Here is a 24317-nt window from a genome sequence, read left to right as displayed (position 1 = left end):
CTTTACCTAGGGGGCTATACTGGAGACATTTATTCCAATTCTAATTTGAAGAATAAAAATGATCTTTTTGAATACAAGTTTGCAACTGGCCAATGGACGGAATGGAAAATTGAAGGACGGTGAGAGACTCTGCTGAAACCTGTGGGACCAGGGTCCCTGGGAGTGGCACACCTGGATTTGGCATCCCCCGCCCCTTGCCTTACAGATGAGGATCCTGAGGGTACACAATTGAGGGAGAGAAATGGGAGCTGGAAGCTGCTGCTGTCCATGGCCGGCTCCCACTCTGAGGTCCCCTCCCTGTAGGAGAGGCCTGAACGCGAAGTGCCGTGTACTTTGCTCTGTTTCTGGCTGGTTCCTCTTCCAGTGGCTGCTGGTTCCTTATGCCTGTGGTGCTGTTGCTTTTCCCCGGGACCCCAGTGTCAGGTGGATGGAGCCATGTGGTCCGGCTGTGGTCTCAGTAATGGCTTTGTGGGCCTGGGAGGCTCAGGTCCGCACCAGCCCCCTCACTCCTTGCTTTCCTCTTCATGTCCCAGATTGCCAGTTGCTAGATCAGCCCATGGTGCCACTGTGTACAGTGATAAGCTGTGGATCTTTGCTGGCTATGATGGCAATGCCAGGTAGGTGGGGGCTGGCTCTCTTCTCTCTAGGAAGAGAGCAGGCCTTCTTGGCATTGAGGGCTCTAGCTGGCCAAGGTCAGCCTGGTGGGTTCTGAGGGCTACTCTGTCTGGGGGGTTCTCAGGAGGGGAATGGGGAGAATAGAGGAAGGGTCAGAGGGAGGCAAGGGCCTGGACCCATGGCCCCTTGAATGGCTGAGATGCAGAGCCTCAGGGCCATAGGTTGGAGTCACCCTGAGGGCTGGGTGAGAGACAGGTGAGCAGCCTCAGGGCCCAGACCGGCTCATTTCTTCTCTAGGCCACAGGCATATTTTCCTCCTTAATCCAGAAAATTGGCTTTGCTATACTTTTGTGACTACAGAAGTAGCATGTGCTGGTTCCCTTGAACTTTAGCATCACAGAAACTCCTGACAGGACAGTGGTGTGTGTGCTATCTGAGGTCCCCCTAACCAGCTCTGGCCCTGCCACACTGCCCAAATATCGTACCTGAGGCTACTCATTCCTGTGCTGGCTGGGCTGGGGGCCTGGCATGGCAGGGATGTGGTGCTGTGCCCTCCTCTCCCCCCACCCTCAGCCCTGAAGCACCCACCCCGGGACTGTACAATAGTCCCCGAATCCACATGGCAGGTGCCTTTTCTTGGGAGCCATCCCTTCCGGCCAGGATCAGGCCCACCCTGACAGCCAGACCCAGGGATTCCTGACGCCTTTTTTTTTTAATGTTTAGAGAAACTTTTCTAGTAACAGACCATAGAAATGATCCCTAAAAGTACAGTCTTCCTTTTATCCTAATGCAGGCTGAATGACATGTGGACGATTGGCCTCCAGGACCGGGAGCTCACCTGCTGGGAGGAGGTGAGGGCCGGGGTGGGGGCAGACCCAAGCCTCACTGTCTTCCCTGATCTCCTGCCCTTATGGCTGGTTCCAATAGTAGCTGCACAGTGACAAGTCTCCCTACCTTAGGGAGAGCACCACAGGTGTGAGGCATGTGGTTTTTGTCTAATCCAGCCTCATTTTAACGTAGTGAGGCCAATATGCTGTCCAGTGCCCGGTTCACTGGAGTCCCTCTAGGCATTCTTCCCCTGGAGAAACAGCTAGTTTTAGCCCCTGATGATTCAGCCCCAGCTGTTCAAAATTGGGCCTCTTTAGATGGGAGAAATAGGGTTATAAACTCTTCTGTAAGAAAAAGAATCCCGAACCTTCATTCACGGAAGTTTCAAGAATAAAAGTGAGGCTGGGCACGGTGGCTCGCACCTGTAATCCTAGCACTCTGGGAGGCCAAGGTGGAAGGATTACTTGTGACCAGGTTGAGACCAGCCTGAGCAAGAGGCCCCATCTCTTTGGGCAGCACCTGTGGCTCAAGGAGTGGGGCTCTGGCCCCATGTGCCAGAGGTGGTGGGTTCAAACCCAGCCCTGGCCAAAAAGAAAAAAAAAAAAAACTGCAAAAAAAAAAGAGGCCCCATCTCTACTAAAAATAGGAACAATTAGCCAGATATGGTGATGCATACCTGTAGTCCAAGCTACTTGGGAGGCTGAGGCAGGAGGATCATGTGAGCCCTGGAGTTCGAGGCTGCAGTGAGCTATAATTAGGCCACTGTACTCCAGCCTGGGGGACAGAGTGAGACCCTGTCTTAAAAAAAGTGACTCAGGCTTGGTGCCTGTGGCTCAAGCGGCTAAGGCGCCAGCCACATACACTTGAGCTGGTGGGTTCGAATCCAGCCTGGGCCCACCAAACAGCAATGATGGCTGCAACCAAAAAATAGCCAGGCATTGTGGTGGGCACCTGTAGTTCCAGCTACTTGGGAGGTGGAGACAGGAGACTCGAACCCAGGAGATGGAGGTTGCTGTGAGCTGTGATGCCACGGCTGTCTACCCAGGGTAACAGCTTGAGGCTCTGTCTCAAAAAAAAAAAAAAGAAAAAGAAAAAAAAAGTAGTCCCAGCTCCATGGTCTGAGTAAGCTAACGTGTGAGCCAGTCCTGTGAGGCTGCTGCTGAACTGCCCTCCCACCCCAGGTGGCTCAGAGTGGCGAAATCCCACCATCTTGCTGCAACTTCCCGGTGGCTGTGTGTCGGGACAAGATGTTTGTGTTCTCGGGGCAGAGTGGAGCCAAGATAACCAACAACCTCTTCCAGTTTGAATTCAAGGATAAGACGTAAGTACCTTGGTGTGGGGGCAGTTAGTGCCCCTGCCCGTAGCTGGGAGCTATGGTTGCTGGCCTTCTGGGCTCTGTCCTGCAGCGGGAGCACATAGCTGTGGTGCTCTGCAGACCCCTGGGGTATGGCTGCAGCTAGCAAGATAGGACCCAGGCAGGCAGGCCCCTCAGGCTCTTTTTGAGTGTGAGAGACACCCCTTGCACTGAATGGCTTGGTCAGTGCCACCAGTGACACATGTGGCCGGCACTGATCTCATATGATGGCAGAAGAGCCCATGGGTGTGCAGGCCTGAGAGCTCCAGCTGATGCTGCCCTTGGCTGCTGCTGGCCTTCGGCCCTGTGACGGGGTTGGCCCCTGGCTCTGGGAGCGAATGGACTACAGTGAACAGGGAGTGTCGACTGGGACGGGAGGAAGGGTAAGGCACTTTGCACAGAGGTGCCCTGTAAGTTCCACATAGTCAGATGGAATCACTGCTGGGTCAGGATCTGTCCTAAATCTCAGCTAACTTAGCAAAAGAGAGGACTTGCTGGAAGGTGCTAGGAAAGTCCTTGCAGATCGGGGTTGCTGAGGGAGCAGCGTCAGGATGTGGGTCCAGGCAGCTCCCGGGGTGGGAACTTGCTGCGGCATCCTCGGGCTGGATGGTGAGTGCAGGGACTTGTGGCTGCACTTGTCTGTACACAACCCCACGCCCCAGAGAGTGGGACTCCATGGCAGGACAGATGCCACCCCTTCCAGAAAAGTTACTGTCACTGCTGGCTGCTCCATGGAGGGTGGTGGGGAGTTGAGGGGACTCTGGCAGGACCCCATAGTGGGCCATGTGGAGCCAGGCAGGGTGATGCTGGAGCTGAACAGGGCAAGGGATTCTGGACACACATGTCCAGGTCCTCTCTCTGGTCTCTGGGCTGATCCCCACAGGGGCTTCAGGGGGACTTCCCAGTGGTAGTCTGATGTGGTGGGCCCTTGGGGAGAGCAGAGGCCCATGCTCAGCAGTTGTTGACCGTCTTGCACTCCTAGGTGGACACGCATCCCCACTGAGCACCTGCTCCGGGGCTCTCCACCACCCCCACAGCGGCGCTACGGGCATACCATGGTGGCCTTTGACCGCCACCTCTATGTGTTTGGGGGTGCAGCTGACAACACACTGCCCAATGAGCTGCACTGCTATGATGTGGACTTCCAGACCTGGGAGGTTGTCCAGCCCAGCTCTGACAGTGAGGTGAGTGCTGTCAGGTCTCGTGTACAGTGAGGGGGGCAGTCCTGCACTGCTGCCTGAACGCCAGTGGCTCCCACCTTGTTTTCACCTTCTTCCCAGCTGCTCATGGGTGTGGGGCCTCCCAGGGGTACAGATAGCTTGTAGGAGCACAGCTGCCATACCCAATGCGGTCAGCCCTGGGTACCTGCCCCTCAGGCCCTTGAGCCCCGTCTCTACCCTGCAGCTGGCAGCTTTCAACACCCCACATTCTGTCATGTCTGCACTGTACTGCTGAGCTGCAGGCCTTTCCTGGGAAGCCTGTCTTGGTTTCTGACTGGGCTCCCCCTCAGGCAGCAGTGAGTGCCCTGGACATGTGGCCCTTCTCTCCCTCATGCCCATAATGCTTTTGGGTGGGGATGGTGGGCTGGTCTCAGGGTGCCTGCCTCGCCCTTACTGACTGGTCTCAACACTCACACGTTTCTTCTCTCCAGGTCAGTGGGGCTGAGGTGCCTGAGCGAGTATCTGCTTCTGAGGAGGTGCCCAACCTGACCTCTGAGGAGCGAGGCAGCTTTAAGAAGTCCCGAGATGTGTTCGGCCTGGACTTTGGCACTACCTCAGCCAAGCAGCCCAGCCAGCCAGCCTCAGAGGTACGGAGCAGTGACTCTCATAAGGTTCCCTGCAGTGGGTCCTGGGACCAGCCTCCCTCTCACACGGGCAAACCAAGGCCAGAGAAGTACTGTCTTCTGGTCACTCTGCCAAGGATGCTCAGGGCCAGAGCCCATGCCTTGCTGGCTAGGCTGTAGCCCTGGAGTCCCTGCTGCAGGCCTAGCCCACTGGGCTAGGCACAGCACGCTGTCCATGCTGTAGTTCTCCACAGCCCATAGTGCTCCCTTGCCCACATGGGGACTTCCTCCTGCCTGTGTCTGACTGCACCAGGGGCCCTCACCCTCAGGGACTGTTCTCTGGCCCCCCCCCATCCACCTTCCTCATCGCCTCCCCAGCTGCCCAGTGGGAGGCTCTTCCATGCAGCCGCCGTCATCTCAGATGCCATGTACATCTTTGGAGGCACTGTGGATAACAACATCCGCAGTGGGGAGATGTACAGGTTCCAGGTATGGGGCTTGTGGGCGTAAAAGGCTAGCTGGTGTGGGCAGTGCCTCCTGACTAAGAACTGAGGCCCAGTGGTGGAGTGGGGCTTGTCCAAGGCTGCCATTGCCAGCCCCAAACCTGGTGGGATGCTGGCCTTGCTGAGGAGCCTGGCAGCTGTGGTGGGGGATTCTAGGTTGAGGTCAGGCTATGGTGACAGTGGGAGTGGGGAAGGGGCAGGTGGGTGGCATGGGGGTTTACATTTGGGCCTAAGGAAGACAGAGCTGGGCTGACAGGAAGGCAGCCCCTGCCCAGGCCTGGGGGAGCAGATGGTCAGGAAGGGGTCGTCAGAGACACGAGGCCAGGGCAACTCTGGGGAGACCAGCATGAGTACATGGGCCTAGATATAGAGTGGAGTTGGCATAGCCTTCCTGTGTCTTGGGGACACAGCTGAGGGCTAGAGTGGAAGAGGGAGCCCCCTCCAGGGACAGGGCCAAGCAGGACAGTACCTGCCTCCTGGGCCCTGAGGGTTGGCCACAGTGGGCCTGTCCTGCTGTCCTTGCTTTCTGGCAACACTGACGTCTCCTCCTGCAGTTCTCCTGCTACCCCAAGTGCACGCTGCACGAGGACTATGGGCGGCTGTGGGAGAGCCGCCAGTTCTGTGACGTGGAGTTTGTGCTGGGTGAGGTGGGTGGCCTTCTATGTACCCAGCCCCTCTACTGTGCCCATGGACTGGGGGCTTCACTTAGAGGTGTGGCTGTCTGCCCAGTGCTGCCTGCCCTGGCAGCCTGGGCCCCTGCCCCATGTCCCACCCATGCCTTGTTCATTGTGTAGAAGGAGGAGTGTGTGCAGGGCCATGTGGCCATTGTCACCGCACGGAGCCGCTGGCTCCGCAGGAAGATTGTGCAGGCACGGGAACGGCTGGCTCAGGTGAGGTGCCCACCCTGCCCCCCCTGACTGAGCAGCTGGGTCCATTGTCTAGTGGGTCCCCTCAAGCGCCCTTCTCCCCACAGAAGCTGCAAGAAGAGGCAGCCCCCACTCCCAAGGACACCCTCGGTACTGCTGTAGGGGGAGCCCGGCCACCCTTGCTGCACGTGGCCATCCGGGAGGCCGAGGCGCGGCCCTTCGAGGTGCTCATGCAGTTCCTCTACACCGACAAGATCAAATACCCCAGGAAAGGTCTGGGCTGGGAGTCAAGCGGTAGAAGGGTGGACAGCAGCACCTTGGAGGTGGGTGCTGATAGCCACGCCTTACAGATGGTCCCTCCGAGGCTCACAGGTGGCTGTCATCCTCCATCACCTGTGACCTCAGCAGCCACCTTGTGGTCAAGCTGCCATATGAGGCCCCCAAGGCTGTTTTCCCACCTGGTAGCCCTGACTCACACTTGTCCACGGAGGGGGCCCTGTCCCCTGCCCTTCCCTCCTCCCCCCTGAGTCCCTGAGACTCAGGACCTCTTGGCTGCAGGCCACGTGGAGGATGTGCTGCTCATCATGGACGTGTACAAGTTGGCACTGAGCTTCCAACTGTGTCGCCTGGAGCAGCTCTGCCGGCAGTACATTGAGGCATCTGTGGACCTGCAGAACGTGCTGGTCGTGTGTGAGAGCGCCGCCCGGCTGCAACTGGGTCAGCTCAAGGTGCGGGTGGGGGCAGAGCAGCAGTCAGATGAGCCTTCCTGCAGTGAGGCCCCCATTGGGTGGGTGGGGCACTCAAGCTGAGCCCCTTGCCCAGCCTGGGGCCCGGGCTTGACCCTGCCTGCTGTGTCTGTCCCAGGAGCACTGCCTGAACTTTGTGGTGAAGGAGTCCCACTTCAACCAGGTGATCATGATGAAAGAGTTCGAGCGCCTCTCATCCCCACTGATCGTGGAGATTGTGCGGCGGAAGCAGCAGCCGCACCCTCGCACCCCCTCAGACCAGCCTGTGGACATCGGTGGGCCCCTGTTACCCTTCCCTGAGGGAGGGAGGGATGATGTTCGTCTTGGGCAGCAGACCTAGGATCTGTGGAGAGCAACTGCTAGGCCCTTGGGCAGGGGTGGGTCCTGGGGTAACATGGGACGCCTCTTTTGGGCTAGGATGCTGGGTCTGATGGCTCAGGGTCACAGTGATTGGTCACTGAGCTTCTGCTAGGCACAGTGAGAAGTGAGAATCAGAGCAGCTCAGAGACCCCCTTGTCCTGTTGTGTCCTGCACCCATCTAGCCCAGGTCCTTTTATTCTCTAGCTCTCCCTGGGACTATGCTGATGCTAGCCGTTGGCTCTTGGTGACACCTGGAGACCCCAGAGGCCTGTGGGGGGGCACAGTGGGCCATCTTGGAAGATTAGTTGCTGGGGGCAGAGCAGGCCAGAAGGCCGTGTTTGGCGTGTGGTGCTTGCATTGGGGCTGGGGGAGAAGAGGATGAGCTGGAGTGAGGCCTGTGTCCTGAGGGAATTTTCACTCAGGGTAGAATGTGGGCACATGTGAGGGAGGTGGTACCCATAGGGTCCCGAGACTGGAACCTGAAGCTGCCTCTAGCTTAGAGTGTAGGGATGGGTGTGGGGATGCCTGCTCAGAGTCCTTCCACACCCCCAGGCACATCTCTGATCCAGGACATGAAGGCGTACCTGGAGGGGGCGGGTGCAGAGTTCTGTGACATCACGTTGCTGCTGGATGGGCACCCACGGCCAGCCCATAAGGCCATCCTGGCTGCCCGCTCCAGGTGGGTAGGGCTGGAGGGGTTGGGGAGGGAGGCCCCATGGGGCTGCATTCCACTGAGAGCCGGAACTGTGGCCTCTGTGTGCAGCTACTTTGAGGCCATGTTCCGGTCCTTCATGCCTGAGGATGGGCAGGTGAACATCTCCATCGGGGAGATGGTGCCCAGCAGGCAGGCCTTTGAGTCCATGCTGCGCTACATCTACTACGGCGAGGTCAACATGCCGCCTGAGGACTCCCTGCATCCTGTGCCTGTGAGCACTCCTCTCAGCTCACTGCTTAGGGTCCCTACGCCCACTGCAAGCAGCTGGGGCCTGGCAGCCCTGTCTCAGCCAGATATTCTCTGCCCAGGGCCTCACTCTGCAGGGTTTGCTGGTGGCTAGTGCTGGGCTGGTGTCTCTGAAGCACTCAGAGCCGGCTGGGAGGGGTTTTTGCCCCTCACAGTCCCTTGGAGAACAGGGTCATCACTGCTCTGCAGCAGGCGAGCAGATGGACATGGGGTGACTCCTTGGTACGTCACGTCACTTCAGCAGGGTACAAAGAAGCCCTTCAGGACCCATGGTACCCTGGAGCAGTTCTGGAACACAATTCTTGGTTTTCCTTGGATCTTGAGTGTGGTCTTTGACCCATTTCCTGATCCAGAGCCCATTCAGAGAGGACAGGGAGGAGGCCAGCTCGGGGCGGGGCAGGGTGGGGGGACCAGCTCCCTTTAGCTGTCAGCTCCTTAACCAGCTCCCAGCTACCTGTTTGCGGCCCCCTACTACTACGGCTTCTACAACAACCGGCTGCAGGCCTACTGTAAGCAGAACTTGGAAATGAATGTGACCGTGCAGAACGTGCTGCAGGTAGCTCCCCTGTGCCTGTGGGGAAGGCTGGGGAGGGGAGGGGGTACGGGCAGCGTATCAAGGTACTGCCGTTGCAGATCCTAGAGGCAGCTGACAAGACACAGGCACTGGACATGAAGCGGCACTGCCTGCACATCATTGTGCACCAGTTCACCAAGGTCAGGCCCAGGCCTTCCCTTCAGGACCTGCTTCCCCTTGGCAGTGGCAGTGTTGGGGGTGGGGGTGCTTGGAGCTGAGCTGAGCAGAGCAGTCTGCTGTCGGCCACTGCTCGGCCCTGAACAGGTTGGGCAGCAGAGGACTCGCTGCCCTTCTGGCCATCATGTTGATCTGTTCTCATCCTGTTTTGGCCTTCTGGTTGCCTCGGCAGGTCTCCAAGCTACCCACGCTGCGGTCACTGAGCCAGCAGCTGCTGCTTGACATCATAGACTCCCTGGCCTCCCACATCTCTGACAAGCAGTGCGCAGAGCTGGGTGCTGATATCTGAGGCCCTGTGGCATCCACCTAGAGTGAAGAGTAGCCATGCCTGCCTGCCCGCCCTGCCCACTGCAAAGACTGCACCAGCCACACTCACACCAGTAGCAGTGCTGCACTGCCAGGCCCTGGGCCAGGGTGTCCAGAGGGGGTCGCATAGGATGTAGATGGTGAAGCAGACCTCCGCCCCAGCTAGTACCCTTTCCTGGAGTGGAAGTGTGGGTAGGAGGCCCTGGCTCAGTGATGAGGACAGTACTGAGAAGTAGAAAGAGACTCCAGAGCCGTGACCTTGGACCTCCCACCCAGCAGGGCCTGGGCATGGGTTTTGGGGGTCTCAGCATGGCCTCAGCCTGCGTATGTTGTGGATCCAGGCACTGGGTCGTTTTTTAAGGCCCTGCTGATGTGGGAGGGGACCTAGCAGAACTGCTGCCCCATGAGAATCTGCCTGGGCTGTACCCTACCTCACCCTCACTGAGGTTGATGTAAGGGGTCCCTCTTCCCATCCACAGCTTATAATTGGGGACTCATGACGGATAGGTCTGACTCAAGATGAACTTTGGAGTGAAGGGCCCTGAAGTCAGCTCCCAGCCAAAAGATTGTCCATGCTGGACTGGGCCTGGCTCTCAGATGGTCTGCAGGATCCTAGCCCACCTGTGTGTACATCAGGGCTCAAGGCTGGGGCAAGAAAGAAGTCAGGAGAAGTGCCCCCCAGGTCTTTGTGTCCCTTACTAAGTATTTATTCTGTTACAGATATGCCTCTATTAAAGCCACAGCAGTGCTACTCCACGTGCCTCTTCTGGCACAGTTTCCACCTCCACCCTCTGGCCCTTGGCTGTCCTGCAGTGGAGGACCAGCTGTGATCTGATGGCTTGGGAGCCACTTAGATACAGGTTCAGCCAGTCTTGCCTGTTTCTTTTTTCTTTTTTTTTGAGAGGAAGTCTCAAGCTGTAGCCTTTGGTAGAGTGCTGTTGCATCAATAGCTCACAGCAACCTCCAACTTTTGTGCCTAAGTGATTCTTTTGCTGCAGCCTCTCAAGTAGCTGGGATTACAGGCACCCACCACAATGCCTGGCTATTTTTTGGTTTTAGTTGTTGTTTGGCGGGCCCGGGCTGGATTCGAACCTGCTAGCTCTGGTGTATGTGGCGGGTGCCCTAGCCACTCGAGCTACAGGCGCTGAATCTTTTTTTTTTTGAAACAGAATCTCATTATGTTGCCCTTTGTAGAGTGCTGTGGCGTCACAGCTCACCGCAACCTCTAACTCTTCTATTGCCTCAGTCTCCCAAGTAGCTGGGACTACAGATGCCTGTCAAAATGCCCAGCTATTTTTTTGGTTGTAGTTGTTGGCAGGCCCAGGCTGGATTTGAACCTGCCAGCTCCAGTGTATGTGGTTGGCACCCTAGCCACAGAGCTACAAGCACTGAGCCAAGTCTTGCCTGTTTCTTTATCCACATTGTTAAACAGCTCCCTGCCCCCACTTGGGGCCACCCAGTCACATGGGGAGAAAGGACTGGGAACTCCAGAGCAGGCACCCTGCTCTCATGCTCAGTCTGTCCCTGTGCTGTACTGTTTGCTCCTCGGGAGACGGACCAACCCACTGGGCTGGGAGACAAAGACAAGCTAGTACCTTCTCCTGTTGTCCTAGAGGTCTTCTGTGAGTCTACATTGATGCCAGGGACCTTGTCCTGCCTTTCTAGGAAGAAGAGTCCAGGACCCCTTTTTGTCCTGGCTGCCACAGAACCAAAGCTCACCTCAGTGAAAACGAGCTGCTGTCTTCTGGCTGTGCTCCACAAACACGGCCTTGCCACAGCTGCAGCCTTGATTGCAGGGCCCCAGGTGGCTGTGTGCAGGTGGATGGGGGACCCTGGATAGTTAAGGTGGGCACCCTTGGCCAATGGTAACAGACTCATTAAGTCAGACAGCAGGCTAGCAAGGGGCATGTGCAAGGCAAGCTGGGAAGCAAGGGAGGAAGAAGCAAGAGTGAGGCAGAGGATGACATGTGGAGAGGCTCCATCAGCACCCAGAGAACCGTAACACTGGGTGGGTAGGCTGGGTGAGTCACTCATGGTGGGAGCATGGAGCTGCTACCCATCCAGTGTCCACGAGATCTGACTCTTGCTGCGCCCATAGGACAGCCTCATCCATACTCAGAGGGTCCTGTCTGGAGGCCTCCATGAACTACCACCTGCAAACCCTGCTCTATGCTGACCCTTGTAACTGCTCCTCAACCGTCTCTCTCAGACATAACATGAATAAAGTTACACACTAAAGGCCCTAAAAACCAAATTTCAGAATACTGGGTGGCAGTTGCTGGACTAGAACAATTCTATGCTCCTTGGGCACAGCAGGGATGTCACATTTACAGTCAGAATGTCTCCACACACCCAGCTGTCTGCCAGTCACAGCTGCAGTGAGATTTTCAGGTTCCCAAAGAAAAATAACGACTTTGAGGCTAGGACCTACATGCCTGTTGACCTCTGCTCACCTCTTCCCAGACTTAAAAGACTATTGTAAATGGCTGCCTCCTGGAGCCTTACAACTGGCTGTGCATAGCCACCCCAGGAGGCTGATGACTGTCACCACTGCCTCCACTATTCAAACGAAGGGGCTCGCCTGCTGAGCACGTGCATTAAGAACAAATTTTGGACTGGGCTGAATGTTCTCAAAGAGGCTGGCTTGTTTTTGGTCTCAAGGAAAACAGTTCCTGGCAATGGTTTCTTCTCACACCGTCCTGCCCTGAGAACCCTGCTGGTATGGGCAGGAGTGGCTGCCACCTGTCCAGCCGCACAGCACTGGGACTAGGAGCTGTGCTCCCCCTCCCCACAGCAAAGCTTGGACTCCAGGGTCTGGGCCCACTGGGGGCTGCAGCTACTCTCTAGGGTGAACAAGCCCAGTACCAACAGGGCTTCAGCCCCTAGCGGAGCCAGACAGCAAGGCTTCCTCCTAGAATTCACTTTATTATGGCATCTGGCAGGTCTTTATAGAGTTCTAATGAGGTCCCTTTCCAGACAAACTGAGGGAGGAGACTGCAGTCTGCCCAGGTGGCCCCTCAGGCCATGCTGCTGCTCAGCTGCATGGCAAAGTCTTGCACATGTTCCTTCAGAGTCTGGCGGGCATCTGCCTGTGCCCGCTTTTCCCGTGCCCGCTCCTGCTGCAACTTGGTCAGCCGCAGCCGTAGCCTCTGCTCGCGTCGCTTGCAGGCCTGCAGCTGGCGCTGGGCCTTGTCCAGGGCGTCAAGGGCTGCCTCAGCCCGCCGCTTCCAGAGTAGGGCACTGCCCACCTGGTAGCTGTGTTCATTCTGGATGTAGGCTCCGGCGGGTGGTGGTAGGCGCAGCATGTAGGCTGAGGGGGACACAGGCCGTGGCTCGAGAGGAGAGGGCTGTTGCTCTGGTGAGGGCTGGGTACTACAGCCTGCTTCATCTGCCTGGGCACCCAGGGGGCCCAGAAGGTCTGAGAAGGGGCTGTATCTCCCAACTGGAGAGGCAGGCAAAGTGGCAGGCGCTGAGGCCTCCTCCACAGGAAAGCAGGTGACATCAGAAGGTGGAGGGGGAGAAAATGGAGTCATAGGCCCTCGGCCCTCAGAGCAGCTGGGGTGGGGAAGAGAAAGAGACGGGCAGGGCAGGCTAACGGCTTGCCAGACACCACTCCATCTTCCCTCCCCCCACCTGGACCACTCCACAGGGTTTGTGCAGCATGCTGCAGGCACCCAGTCCCTTAGCCTCAGGGTGGGAAAGGGCAACCCCCCATAGCACATACCGCTTCCTGCATCGCCGCAGCCGGTTGACATCGGGGGGCCCAGGTAGGTCACTGTACCCCTTGGTCTTGGTTGTGCGGCGCAACTTGGAGAAAGACTCAAATATGGTAGGGACTGCCCCCTCCTTCAGCCTGTGATACCCGCTGTGGGAAAAGCAGCTCAAGTGAGCTAGAGAACCAGGGCTGTCTTCCCTGGCCCATTGCCCCTGCACAGAGGTGCCTGTCCTCCAGCGCCCCTGAGCAGCTTCCCCAGGACTAGCACTTATGCAAAGGTAATTTTGGGGAACGCAAGAGTAGGTATAGTCACACCAACTCATCCCCCACAGGACTCCATAAAGTGGAGGTACGTGGAGAAGTTCCTCAAACAGAGCTGGGGTGGGTGACTAACCAGAAAGATTTATTTCTAGACTTGCTGGGAGAACTGGGGTTCTAAAGAACACCCTGAGGAAAGGCTCACGTTTTTTGCTTTTGTCACTGGCACAGTGATCCTAGAGATGGGGCTTGCTGGACAGAGATGGGAAAGGAAACTCTGGGAACCAGGTGTGCCTGGCTGCCTGGCAGGCTGTTCTCATGGCAGCTGCTAAAGGGACTTTCCCATCAGGACCTACGGCTGCCCGTGTTAGCGGGCAGGAAGGCCCACCTGATCCCCACCAGCTCGAAGCAGTTGTCCTCAAAGTGTTTGGAGCAGAAGTAGATGTACTCGGACGCCGGGTCCCACAGGCCCTGGCCACTGGGGTCCAGGCGCTGGCAGTTGGCCAGCCACAAGCCTCGTCTCGGGTTGTCTTTCTTGGGAAGTCTGTAAGACCAAAAACCGTGAGCAGCAGGCTGTCCGCAGTCCTGGGCACGTGCCGCCCAAGCTCCCCAGGCGGGAAGGGCAGACCCTGCACACGATGCCCTGAGGCCTCCCCGCGGCCCTGCTGGAGAAGCCCCGCACACCTGGGCGCATAGGAGAAAACTCAAGCCTTGAGAAGAAAAGCAACTTGCTCAGCGACATCTAGCACGTAAAGGAGAGCAGCAAGACCCAAGCCTAGGAGAACCTCCTGTCATTCCTCTCCCGAATGGAACTGGTCTCAGGAGGACCACTCCCTCACCCCTTCCCACTCTAACGTCAAGCCGCGCCTGGACCAGAGGGATGCCCGAGGCGCATGCGCAGTCGTTAGCCAGCAACGCCAGCGCATGCGCAGGCGAGCCCTCGCGTGCCAGTACGCACGCGCGCTGACCTGTGGAAAGAGATTCCGCGGTTGCGCGTTTCGCGCGTGTCCCGTGTGCAGCAGCCGGCGGCTGAGCAGTGACGCGGCATCTGGGGAAGAGGCGGGTGCTAAGCCGCAAGTGATTGTCTGGGCCCAGAGGAGCTTCGCGCCTCCAGCGGCCCCTCCGCTCCAGGAGGCCCTGACCCGTCGGGCCCCCCGGGGCCCGCTCTCGCCCCAACCCCGTCCCCGACGGTTCTCTTGACTTCCGTCAGCGGCACTCACGGTCTCGCCATTGCTGCGCCGCCGAAGTCTCGCGTTGTGTGGCGGCGGCGGAAGTTGGTATCATAGAGACTCCGGAGCGGGCGGTGCTCGGCCCAAGGGGCGGGGCCGGGAGAGGACCTAGCCGGCGCGCTCCGGAAGTGGCGGCAGCGAGGGCTTCGGCGTCAACCTCGCGTCATCCCAGCTCCTGGATTAACGCTGTGGCCCACGTGGGTTTCCATTTTGTTCAAAGCTGATTCTTCGCTAACACTGTAGTGGATGGAGCGGCCTCGGCGCGCGGGTGTGCGTGACGGCGGGAACCTCAGTGTCCCGGGAGCCCGGCCAGCCCGTCCCAGAGGGACCCTTACTGAAGAGACGACACCCAGAACACGCGAGCTGTGGCGCTCGCACCTGTACCCAAAATTTGCTCCCAGGTACCAGGACTCGAGGGCGAGCTGCCTGTACCCCCCGATTACACTTGGGGGACAGGTTCCTGTGATGGACAGGTTCCATCTAGCCACACCCACGACGGGAAGTGACAGTGCGGGACACATCCTGGGGCAGCTGCCTCTCTGACCCTCCACGTCCCCTCCAGGCGCAGGGGTCCTGCCGAAGTTCAGCGTTTCAGGAGCCTCCCCCACGCAGCCCTGCCCTGTGAAGCCTGCCTTCTGGAAGTTTGCAGCAACTGGAACGGCTGACACCCTTAACTTAGGACAAGAAACAAATGGACGTTTTACCCTAGAAATCCTCTTGGAAAGGGCAGGTTATGTGGAGGAGGAATTTTGTCAGAGTACGTCACAGGGGCAGATGATGTCTCAATACACAAATTTTAATAAGTAAATATATCTTGTAACATTATGGTGGGGAGAATACAAAGGGATGGTCACCTGCCACGCCTTCCCCTCAGTATTCCTCCCCTTCCTCAGCCTCGGCTTCCACGGAATCCACGCCCACCTCTTCGTAATCCTTCTCCAGAGCTGCCAAGTCCTCGCGGGCCTCTGAGAACTCCCCCTCCTCCATTCCTTCTCCCACGTACCAGTGCACGAAGGCCCGCTTGGCGTACATGAGATCGAACTTGTGATCCAGTCGTGCCCAGGCCTCCGCGATGGCGGTGGTGTTGCTCAGCATGCACACGGCCCGCTGCACCTTGGCCAGGTCACCCCCGGGGACCACGGTGGGGGGCTGGTAGTTAATGCCCACCTGCCAGAAAAGGGAATAACAAATGAAATTTATATTGGTGTCAGAAATAGTAGGTTATTAAAAATTGATGTGGATCTAGTTCAAACAATGCCTGTAAAAACTGATGCTATATGTTTTCTTTTTTTTTTTTGAGACAGGGTCCCACCGTATGCCCCTGAGCAGAGTGCAGTGGGCGTGGTAGCTCACTACAACCTCAGACTCCGGCTGCGGGCACCCCACTGCCTGAGCCTCCGGAAGCCGCTGGGATTACAGGCGCTTGCCAGGGCACCCGGCTGGGTTTTTCCATTGATGCTATATTTTCTTGACATTACCTATGAACATTTAGTATCCTAGGACCCTGTAATTTCACTTTTTAAAAATTTATCTTCACAACAGCACGAATCTACATTTATAAAGACTTTTTTTTTGCAGTTTTTGGCCAGGGCTGGGTTTGAACCCGCCACCTCTGGCATATGGGGCCACAGGTGCCGCCCAAGACTTTTAAGTATTTAGTTTGAAACAACTGTCCATCATAGGGACCCAGCTAAATTATTATACCCATTGGAATATGCTGAGATGGTGACCCTTTACTCCCCGGTAAGCAGTTGGCAGCAGCTAGACACACACTGAGGGAGGGTCCACCCGGGTTGGAAAATGCAGGGAGAAAGGTATTGGGTAAGGGGGATGTCCATACCCTGATCAAGAACTGCCCTCTGGGTGGGGCCTGCTGTCTCAGACCTGTAATCCTAACATTCTGGGACGCTGAGGCAGGTGGACTGCCTTAGCTCATGAGTTTGAGAACCAGCCTGAGGCGAGCACAAACCCCCATCTGTACTAAAAATGAAAAACTGAGGCAAGAGTTTGAGGTTGCTGTGAGCTATGATACCAGGACACTCTACCAAGGGTGACAAACTGAGACTGTCTCAAAAAAAGAAAAAAAAATTGCCCTCTGGTCTCTCTCACCTTTTCTGTTCTGAGTGGGACCCACTTCCAACTCTCTTTGGAAGTGCTCTAAATTTTCTCTTTGTTCTTCCTAAATAAAATCTCTCTTTACCTTGGAAAAAAAAGGGGGCGGGGGAGAACTACACTCCCGTAACACTAAAGCCAGGCCAAGTGGAAGAGCTGCCAGCTTCCTCCTCTCTGTGGCCACTTGTGTGCAGCCACTGGGTCTATCACCGACAGGAAAAGAACTTGCATCCTTTGTCTAAATCCGCTGGCCTCTGTCAGCCAAAATCACCTTACATAAGAAGAGGCCAGTGAGTGTACCTTGAATACGTACAGAATGTCACTCAGAGGCCAAAAAGGGAAGATGACTTCAACTTTTTACCCTTACAAATTGTTTAAGTAATTGGCCACATATAAGTACTTTTCTGAGATAAAATTTTTTTTTTTTTTAAACAGTCTCACTATGTCACAGTACAGTCCTGTAGCATCACAGCTCACAGCAACCTCTAACTATTGGGCTCAAGTGATTCTTTTGCCTCAGCCTCCCAAGTAGTCACTATGTCATGGTAGAGTACCATGGCATCACAGCTCACAGCATCCTCCAACTCTTGGGCTGAAGTGATTCTCTTGCCTCAGCCTCCCAAGTAGCTGGGACTACAGGTGCCCACATCCGGCTATTTTTTGGTTGCAGTTAGTTGTCTTTGTTTGGCAGACCCAGGCTGGGTTAGAACCTGCCAGCTCTGGTGTACGTGGTTGGTGCCCTAGCCGCTGTACTACAGGCACCAAGCCAGAGAAAAACGTTTTTCAACATGAAAGACTCTTTGAAGATACTGCATCCCTAGGCAAATGGTGTTAAAATATATATGACAAATCACAGACTGACAAAAAAGAACTTACAAAGCTGGGCATGGTGGCTTATGCCTGTAATCTCAGCACTTTGGGAGGCTAAGGCTGGGGCATTGCATGAGGCCAGAAATTCAAAACCAACCTGGGCTATCATATAGCAAGTCCTTCACCTGTAAAATGTGTTTTTTTTTTTAATTGAGTGGGTGTAGTGGTGCACTTACAGTCCCAGTCCCCACTCAAGAGGCTGAGGCAGAAGGATTCCTTGAGCCTCCAGTGAGCTATGATCATGTCACTGTACTCTAGCCTAGGGATCAGAGCAAGAACCTGTCTCTTAAGAGAAAAAAAAAAAAAAAGGTAGGGGTGGGGGTGGGATGGAATTCAGAGAATCTGGGACCACCATGTCTTCTGTGGGGATAAGAGAGGCTGCAACTTCCTATTCCCTCCCACTGACCAGGTTCCTACTGTTTCACAAGAGCCAGAGACTAGGGCAGCGCCTGTGGCTCAGCTGGTAAGGTGCCGGCCCCATACACCGAGGGTGGTGGGTTCAAACCTGACCCTGACCGAACTGCAACAAAAAAAATAGCCTGGCGTGTGGTGGGCACCTGTGGTCCCAGCTACTCGGGAGGCTGAGGCAAGAGAATCACTTAAGACCAGAAAGTTGGAGGTTGCTGTGAGCTGTCTCTACAAAAGAGACTAAGCTAGGAGAGGAAACGTGGGCAAGGCACAGTATCGCTCAGGATGCCTCCCAGCTGAGGCTACTGAAAGAAAAATTACTCTGCTCAAGTGGAGAGGCTCAGTAATTAGAACCAGAATAGGAAGTTTCACTTCCTACCTATAACATCTTAAAGTCTGCAATCCTATGTAAGATTTTTTGGGTGTGTGTGGGATAAGGTCTCTGTTGCTTGGGCTAGAGCAGTGGTTCTCAACCTTCCTAATGCCACAGCCCTTTAATACAGTTCTTGTGGGTCATGACCCACAGTTTGAGAACCGCTGGGCTAGACTGTAGTGGCTTCATCATATTTCATAGCAACCCAAACTCCTGGGCACAAGAGATCTTCCTGCCTTAGCCTCCCCAGTAGCTGGGACCTCAGGTGCCTGCCACACCTAATTTTTTCTGTTTTTTTTTTTTTTTTTTTTTAATTTGGCCGGGGCTGGGTTTGAACCCGCCACCTCCGGCATATGGGACCGGCGCCCTACCCACTGAGCCACAGGTGCCGCCCTTTTTCTGTTTTTTATAGAGATAGGTCTTGCTCAGGCTGGTCTCAAACACCTGGTCTCAAGTAATCCTCCCACTTCAGTTCTCCAAAGTGCCAGGATTATAGCTAGGCATGAGCTACTGCACTCAGCTTTTCCTCTGTAAGATTTCTTAAGTATTTCCAGGTTGGTGACACAGATTTTTTTTTCTTTTTTTTTGTAGAGACAGAGTTTCACTTTATTGCCCTCGGTAGAGTGCTGCTCACAGCAACCTCCAACTCCTGGGCTTACGCGATTCTCCTGCCTCAGCCTTCCGAGTAGCTGGGACTACAGGCGCCTGCCACAACGCCTGGCTATTTTTTGGTTGCAGTTTGGCTGGGGCTGGGTTTGACCCCGCCACCCTTGGCAGATGGGGCCGGCGCCCTGCTCACTGAGCCACAGGCGCTGCCCGACACTTACAGATTTTACCCTTTCTGAGTCACTTTAAATCTATCAACTTAAAAATATGGATGATCTGGGCGGCGCCTGTGGCTCAAGGAGTAGGGCGCCGGTCCCATATGCTGGAGGTGGCGGGTTCAAACCCAGCCCCGGTCAAAAAACCACAAAAAAAACAAAACAAACAAAAAAAAAATGGATGATCTGGGCTCAGCACCTGTAGCACAGGGGTGAGGGCGCCAGCTACATACACTGAGGGTGGCGGGTTTGAGACCGGCCCAGGACAGCTGAATAACAATGTCAACTGCAACAAAAACTAGCTGGGCGTTGTGGCGGGGTGCCTATAGTCCCAGCTACTTGGGAAGTTGAGGCATGAGACTTGCTTAAGCCCAAGAGTATGAGGTTGTTGTGAACTGTGCCACAGCACTCTACTGAGGGTAACATAGTGAGACTCTGTCTCAAAAAAAAAAAAAAAAAAAGGCTAATCTGATAATCTCATTAAGGTGAGATGAAAAATAAGAGATGGTCTGTGTCAAAGTACTGTAAAGGGGGGGCTTACAAAGGCCAGACAAGTTCAACATGTTGTGTGTTTAGAAGTAAGCTATGGCTATCCACGTGGAAACAAGAAGATACACACAAAATAATGATATTTTTCAAGTTTTTCAATCAGGAATGACCCTGGAACTTGCAATTCTCCCCCAACACCTGAGAAACTCATTTGGGTCTATAGCTTTGTCTAATGTGGAAAATGACTGTGGGCTGTTAACAAACCAGAGGGCAGGGTGGTGCCTGTGGCTCAGTGAGTAGGGTGCCAGCCCCACATACTGTGGGTGGCAGGTTCAAACCCAGCCCCGGCCAAACTGCAACAAAAAAAGAGCTGGGCGTTGTGGCGGGTGCCTGTAGTCCTAGCTACTTGGGAGGCTGAGGAAAGGGAATCGCCTAAGCCCAAGAGCTGCAGGTTGCTGTGACCTGTGACACCATGGCACTCTACCGAGGGTGACAAAGCGAGACTTTCTTAAAACAAACAAACAAAAACAAACCAGAGGGCACAAAGTTGATCAACACAGATGGGGCAAGTCATGTACCTTGGCAATCACAAAGGGTCTCAGAGCCTGACATTCTATTACTTGCCTTCCAAATACATGGTTCTTTTCCCTTAGAAGACAATTCCCCATGACACTAAACATGTATAAGGAGCCACCTAATTATCTGTGATTTTGTGTGTGAGGAAAAGGTCTATGTGATTTTGTGTGTGAAGTCTGGTTTGGATAAAGAGCAGATATTTGTTCTGGTCTCCAAAGAAAACACTACTACATAAGTGAGTTATGATGATAACAATGCACTCTAGCCCAGGTGACAAAGTGAGACCCTGACTCAAAAAATAAAAGATAGAAAATAAAAAAACACTGCATAATGCATTAAAATTCTATTTACAGAAACATTAGCATTGCCCAAAATTTAGTGATAACAGATAAGGTTATGGGGAGTGTAAAAACCACCATTTCTTTCTTTTTCTTTTTTTTTTTTTGCAGTTTTTGGCCGGGCCTGGGTTTGAACCTCCCACCTCCAGCATATGAGGCCAGCGCCCTATTCCTTTGAGCCACGGGCGCCGCCCAAAACCCACCATTTCTAACATACAAAAATGATAGCACAGAACCTGGAAAAACTCTAAAGGGAGTAGTGGAGACCAGGACCTGCATTCAAGCTATCTCTCGGTATGAGGTCTTGCTATGTTGCCCAGGGTGGTCTCAACCTCTTGGCCTCAAGTAATCCTCCTGCCTTAGCCTATAACTGGGATGAGAGGTGCAGGCCACTATGCCCAGCTCCAGACGATCTTTAAATTTCTCCCCAGAGGCTCTGGCGCCTGTAGCACAGTGGTCATCGCACCACCTACATGCAGAGGCTGGCAGGTTTGAACCTGGCCTGGGCCAGCTAAACAAAAATGACAACTGTGAGGTTGCTGTGAGCTGTGATGCCACAGCACTCAACCTGAGAGTGACATAGTGAGACTCTATCTCAAAAACGAAAAAACAAGATTATCAATAAATTTCTCCCTAGAAATCACTGTTCAGGAGGGTTTGCAAATTTATTATTATTATTTTTTTTTTTTGTAGAGACAGAGTCTCACTTTATGGCCCTTTGTAGAGTGCCGTGGCCTCACACAGCTCACAGCAACCTCCAACTCCTGGGCTTAAGGGATTCTCTTGCCTCAGCCTCCCGAGCAGCTGGGACTATAGGCACCCGCCACAACGCCTGGCTATTTTTTGGTTGCAGTTTGGCCCGGGCTGGGTTTGAACCCACCACCCTTGGTATATGGGGCCGGTGCCTTACCGACTGAGCCACAGGCACCGCCCGGGTTTGCAAATTTAAAACTGTCTCGGCGTAGTCTTCTAAAGTGTAAGAGACTGGTAATATAACCCCATAAACTTGAAAGGGGTGACGGTAAAAACTAAGGGTACGTAAGGTATTTGTAAAGTATAAGGCACTTAACTAATAAACTTGTTCTTCTGGCTGCCTAGCTGACTTAAACAGGTGCAATCTCCTAAAAGGACTTGAGCCCATAGGGGCAGCATTATTCTGTAGGCCTGCTGCTGGCTGACAGGTACAAGGATCCAACTTCTTCCACTCTTACCTTAAATCCAGTTGGACACCAGTCCACAAACTGGATGGTACGCTTGGTCTTGATGGTGGCGATGGCCGCGTTGACATCTTTGGGGACCACGTCCCCCCTGTACAACATGCAGCAGGCCATGTACTTGCCATGGCGAGGATCACACTTGACCATCTGATTGGCAGGCTCAAAGCAGGCATTGGTGATCTCAGCCACGGACAGCTGCTCGTGATAGGCCTTTTCGGCTGAGATGACTGGGGCGTAGGTGGCCAGGGGGAAGTGGATGCGGGGGTACGGCACCAGGTTGGTCTGGAATTCTGTCAAGTCCACATTCAGGGCCCCATCAAACCGCAAGGAAGCCGTGATGGAAGACACGATCTGCCCAATCAGACGGTTGAGGTTGGTGTATGTGGGACGCTCGATGTCCAGGTTGCGCCGACATATGTCATAGATGGCTTCGTTGTCCACCATGAAGGCACAGTCAGAATGCTCCAGGGTCGTGTGAGTGGTCAGGATGGAGTTGTAGGGCTCCACCACGGCCGTGGAAACCTGGGGGGCTGGGTAGATGGCAAATTCCAGCTTGGATTTCTTGCCGTAGTCCACCGACAGCCGCTCCATGAGCAGAGATGCGAACCCAGAGCCGGTGCCACCCCCGAAGCTGTGGAAGATGAGGAAGCCCTGCAGTCCTGTGCACAGATCTGCCTGAGAGAAACCAGACGTCAGCCAATGCCTACAGAAGCCACACCATAACCCCCCCGACAAGCCAGCGTCACCTCTCTGCCTCTGCAGGTTGATATGGATTCAAATTATCCCTAATGGACACGCTTTACACTTGGAAGCAAAAAAGGCAGGTGGTAAAGATCTACAGATGCATCGCCACACACACTTCACAGCAAGACTGTTGTAGACTAAGTTGGACTTGGGATGCTGGTCTAATATTTGCCACAACCACCTCCCCTGTGCAACCCAAGGCCCATCCAAGACCTCCCATCCAAGAAGAGGTCTACACGAAGCCTTCTCAGTGCACTTCTTACCAGTTTGCGGATCCGGTCCAGGACCAGGTCCACAATCTCCTTGCCGATGGTGTAATGGCCTCTGGCATAATTATTGGCTGCGTCTTCCTTCCCGGTGATCAGCTGCTCTGGGTGGAAAAGCTGCCTATAGGTCCCTGTGCGCACTTCATCTGCAAAGAGACCGAGCGTGCTCTGAGTCTTTCACCTCTGCAGTACTCACCAAGATGCATGAATTCAGGGACTGTGCACCTCTACAGAGCACATCTTATTCTTTGTTGTTCAACTCTGGGAGTGTCTTGTGAAAATGTCTCTGTGTGATGCGCAAACCAAAAATGCTACTTATGGCTCCAGGAAGGTAAAGTCAGCTTGCAGTTCCCAGCGAAGGGAAATAAGCTCTCACACCCCCATGCCCGTAATGCTGAGGGATACATTTCTTTCCTACCCACAGCCACATTAAAGAGTGTAACTTTAGGGCGGCGCCTGTGGCTCAGTGAGTAGGGCGCTGGCCCCATATGCCGAGGGTGGGGGGTTCGGACCCAGCCCCGGCCAAACTGCAACAGAAAAATAGCCGGGCGTTGTGGCGCACGCCTGTAGTCCCGGCTGATCGGGAGGCTGAGGCAAGAGAATCACGTAAGCCCAAGAGTTAGAGGTTGCTGTGAGCCGTGTGACGCCATGGCACTCTACTCGAGGGCAGTACAGTGAGACTCGGTCTCCAGAAAAAAAATAAAAAAATAAAAGAGTGTAACTTTAAAATCCCTCACAAACTGGCAATCACCAGGTCAATCGGACTTCTACAGGACAGTCCCCTCAGGACACTGTATGTGGTCTGGGTCACACAGATGTCAGGTGACAGTCTTTCATCTCCTAGGAGGCCATTGAAAGGTACTCTCTCCTTACAAACTACCTGGGGCTTCTAATCTAGAGGAATCAGATGAATGATCTATGGGGATTTTTTTTTTTTGCACACGGGGCTGGGGCAACCAGAGTGAATCTCTCCAGACTGCTGGCAAAGCAGCTGTTCCCTGCATGTCAGGTTTTCCTAAATTGGAAGCCTGGGTCCCACAGACACGTGACCCTTTCAGTTTCTTACCTGATACCACCACAGACACATGCTTGTCCAGCCTGCCCTTTCCCCACAAGGATCCAAAGGAGCCCACGTGGGGCTTTATCGGGATAGTCTCTCCACCCCCAGGAAAGCCTCCATCTAGTGCCTGAACACCTACCCACTACAGTGGGCTCCAGGTCCACAAACACTGCTCTGGGCACGTGCTTGCCAGCCCCTGTCTCGCTGAAGAACGTGTTGAAGGAGTCATCGCCGCCACCAATGGTTTTGTCACTTGGCATTTGTCCATCGGGCTGAATTCCGTGTTCAAGGCAGTACAGTTCCCAGCAGGCATTGCCAATCTGGACACCCGCCTGCCCCACGTGGATAGAGATACACTCGCGCTGGGAACCAGAACATAAATGTGAACTCATTTATCTTTAAGGCAATTTGAAACTATATGGCATGCAAAATATAATAAATTACTATTTGTATAGTGCCTCAGTGTCTAAGGCTTTCTCAGTCTTTATTTCCTGGGAGGCTTAGATCATCCGTTATTCCCATGAAAACTATTTGTTCTAAACCTCCCTAGCTACTAATATGGCCCGAGAACCAAAATGTTTGCCATTACACAAACATTACAGTAATTTAAAACTTAGAAGCCATGAAGTGTCAATAATCAACTCTGCAATATGCCTAGTAGCAGTTTTTAATTACATCATGACCAAAGGATAAGGTAATAGAGTTGGAGAAGGAAAAATGGAGTAGGTCCACGACCCAAGCCCAGGCGGTCACTGTGTGTCTTCTGTC

The 24317-nt window shown here is 54.4% G+C and overlaps 3 protein-coding genes and 1 pseudogene across 4 annotated transcripts in view; 1 reads left to right on the top strand and 3 right to left on the bottom strand.

Annotated features, from left to right (window-relative positions):
• The window catches only part of LOC128583279 (leucine-zipper-like transcriptional regulator 1), a 32582-nt gene extending 21255 nt beyond the window's left edge, over window positions 1–11327 (top strand). For both annotated transcript variants that reach the window (XM_053587418.1, XM_053587411.1), the window contains 17 exons: window positions 11–119; window positions 534–617; window positions 1409–1466; window positions 2625–2764; window positions 3780–3981; window positions 4449–4604; window positions 4959–5069; window positions 5638–5730; window positions 5878–5973; window positions 6057–6222; window positions 6508–6677; window positions 6814–6970; window positions 7608–7734; window positions 7819–7968; window positions 8467–8572; window positions 8650–8730; window positions 8940–11327. In XM_053587418.1, coding sequence (XP_053443393.1) covers window positions 11–119; window positions 534–617; window positions 1409–1466; window positions 2625–2764; window positions 3780–3981; window positions 4449–4604; window positions 4959–5069; window positions 5638–5730; window positions 5878–5973; window positions 6057–6222; window positions 6508–6677; window positions 6814–6970; window positions 7608–7734; window positions 7819–7968; window positions 8467–8572; window positions 8650–8730; window positions 8940–9056 — 2123 coding nt within the window. In that variant the 3' untranslated portion in view covers window positions 9057–11327. The remainder of the gene's footprint in view (window positions 1–10; window positions 120–533; window positions 618–1408; window positions 1467–2624; window positions 2765–3779; window positions 3982–4448; window positions 4605–4958; window positions 5070–5637; window positions 5731–5877; window positions 5974–6056; window positions 6223–6507; window positions 6678–6813; window positions 6971–7607; window positions 7735–7818; window positions 7969–8466; window positions 8573–8649; window positions 8731–8939) is intronic.
• LOC128585021 (uncharacterized) lies at window positions 1262–1390 on the bottom strand (annotated as a pseudogene).
• A 655-nt stretch (window positions 11328–11982) lies between the features above and the next one.
• On the bottom strand, window positions 11983–14708 carry THAP7 (THAP domain containing 7). Its single transcript, XM_053587425.1, has 5 exons — window positions 14267–14708; window positions 14015–14094; window positions 13435–13590; window positions 12798–12938; window positions 11983–12628 (listed from the first exon to the last, which is right to left on the bottom strand). Exons 2-5 carry the CDS (start codon window positions 14092–14094, stop codon window positions 12091–12093), a joined length of 915 nt encoding a protein of 304 aa, XP_053443400.1. The 5' UTR covers window positions 14267–14708; the 3' UTR covers window positions 11983–12090.
• A 137-nt stretch (window positions 14709–14845) lies between these two features.
• Window positions 14846–23945, bottom strand: LOC128583292 (tubulin alpha-3 chain). The gene is made up of 4 exons (XM_053587433.1): window positions 23689–23945; window positions 22487–22635; window positions 21474–22154; window positions 14846–15442 (listed from the first exon to the last, which is right to left on the bottom strand). The coding sequence occupies exons 1-4, from the start codon at window positions 23939–23941 to the stop codon at window positions 15146–15148; spliced, it is 1380 nt and encodes a 459-aa protein (XP_053443408.1). The 5' UTR covers window positions 23942–23945; the 3' UTR covers window positions 14846–15145.
• Between the last annotated feature and the right edge of the window lie 372 nt (window positions 23946–24317).

The sequence above is a fragment of the Nycticebus coucang genome, chromosome 4, assembly GCF_027406575.1.
Source record: "Nycticebus coucang isolate mNycCou1 chromosome 4, mNycCou1.pri, whole genome shotgun sequence".
NCBI classification, from domain to species: Eukaryota; Metazoa; Chordata; class Mammalia; order Primates; family Lorisidae; genus Nycticebus; species Nycticebus coucang.
This window is presented reverse-complemented; position numbering and strand designations above follow the sequence as displayed.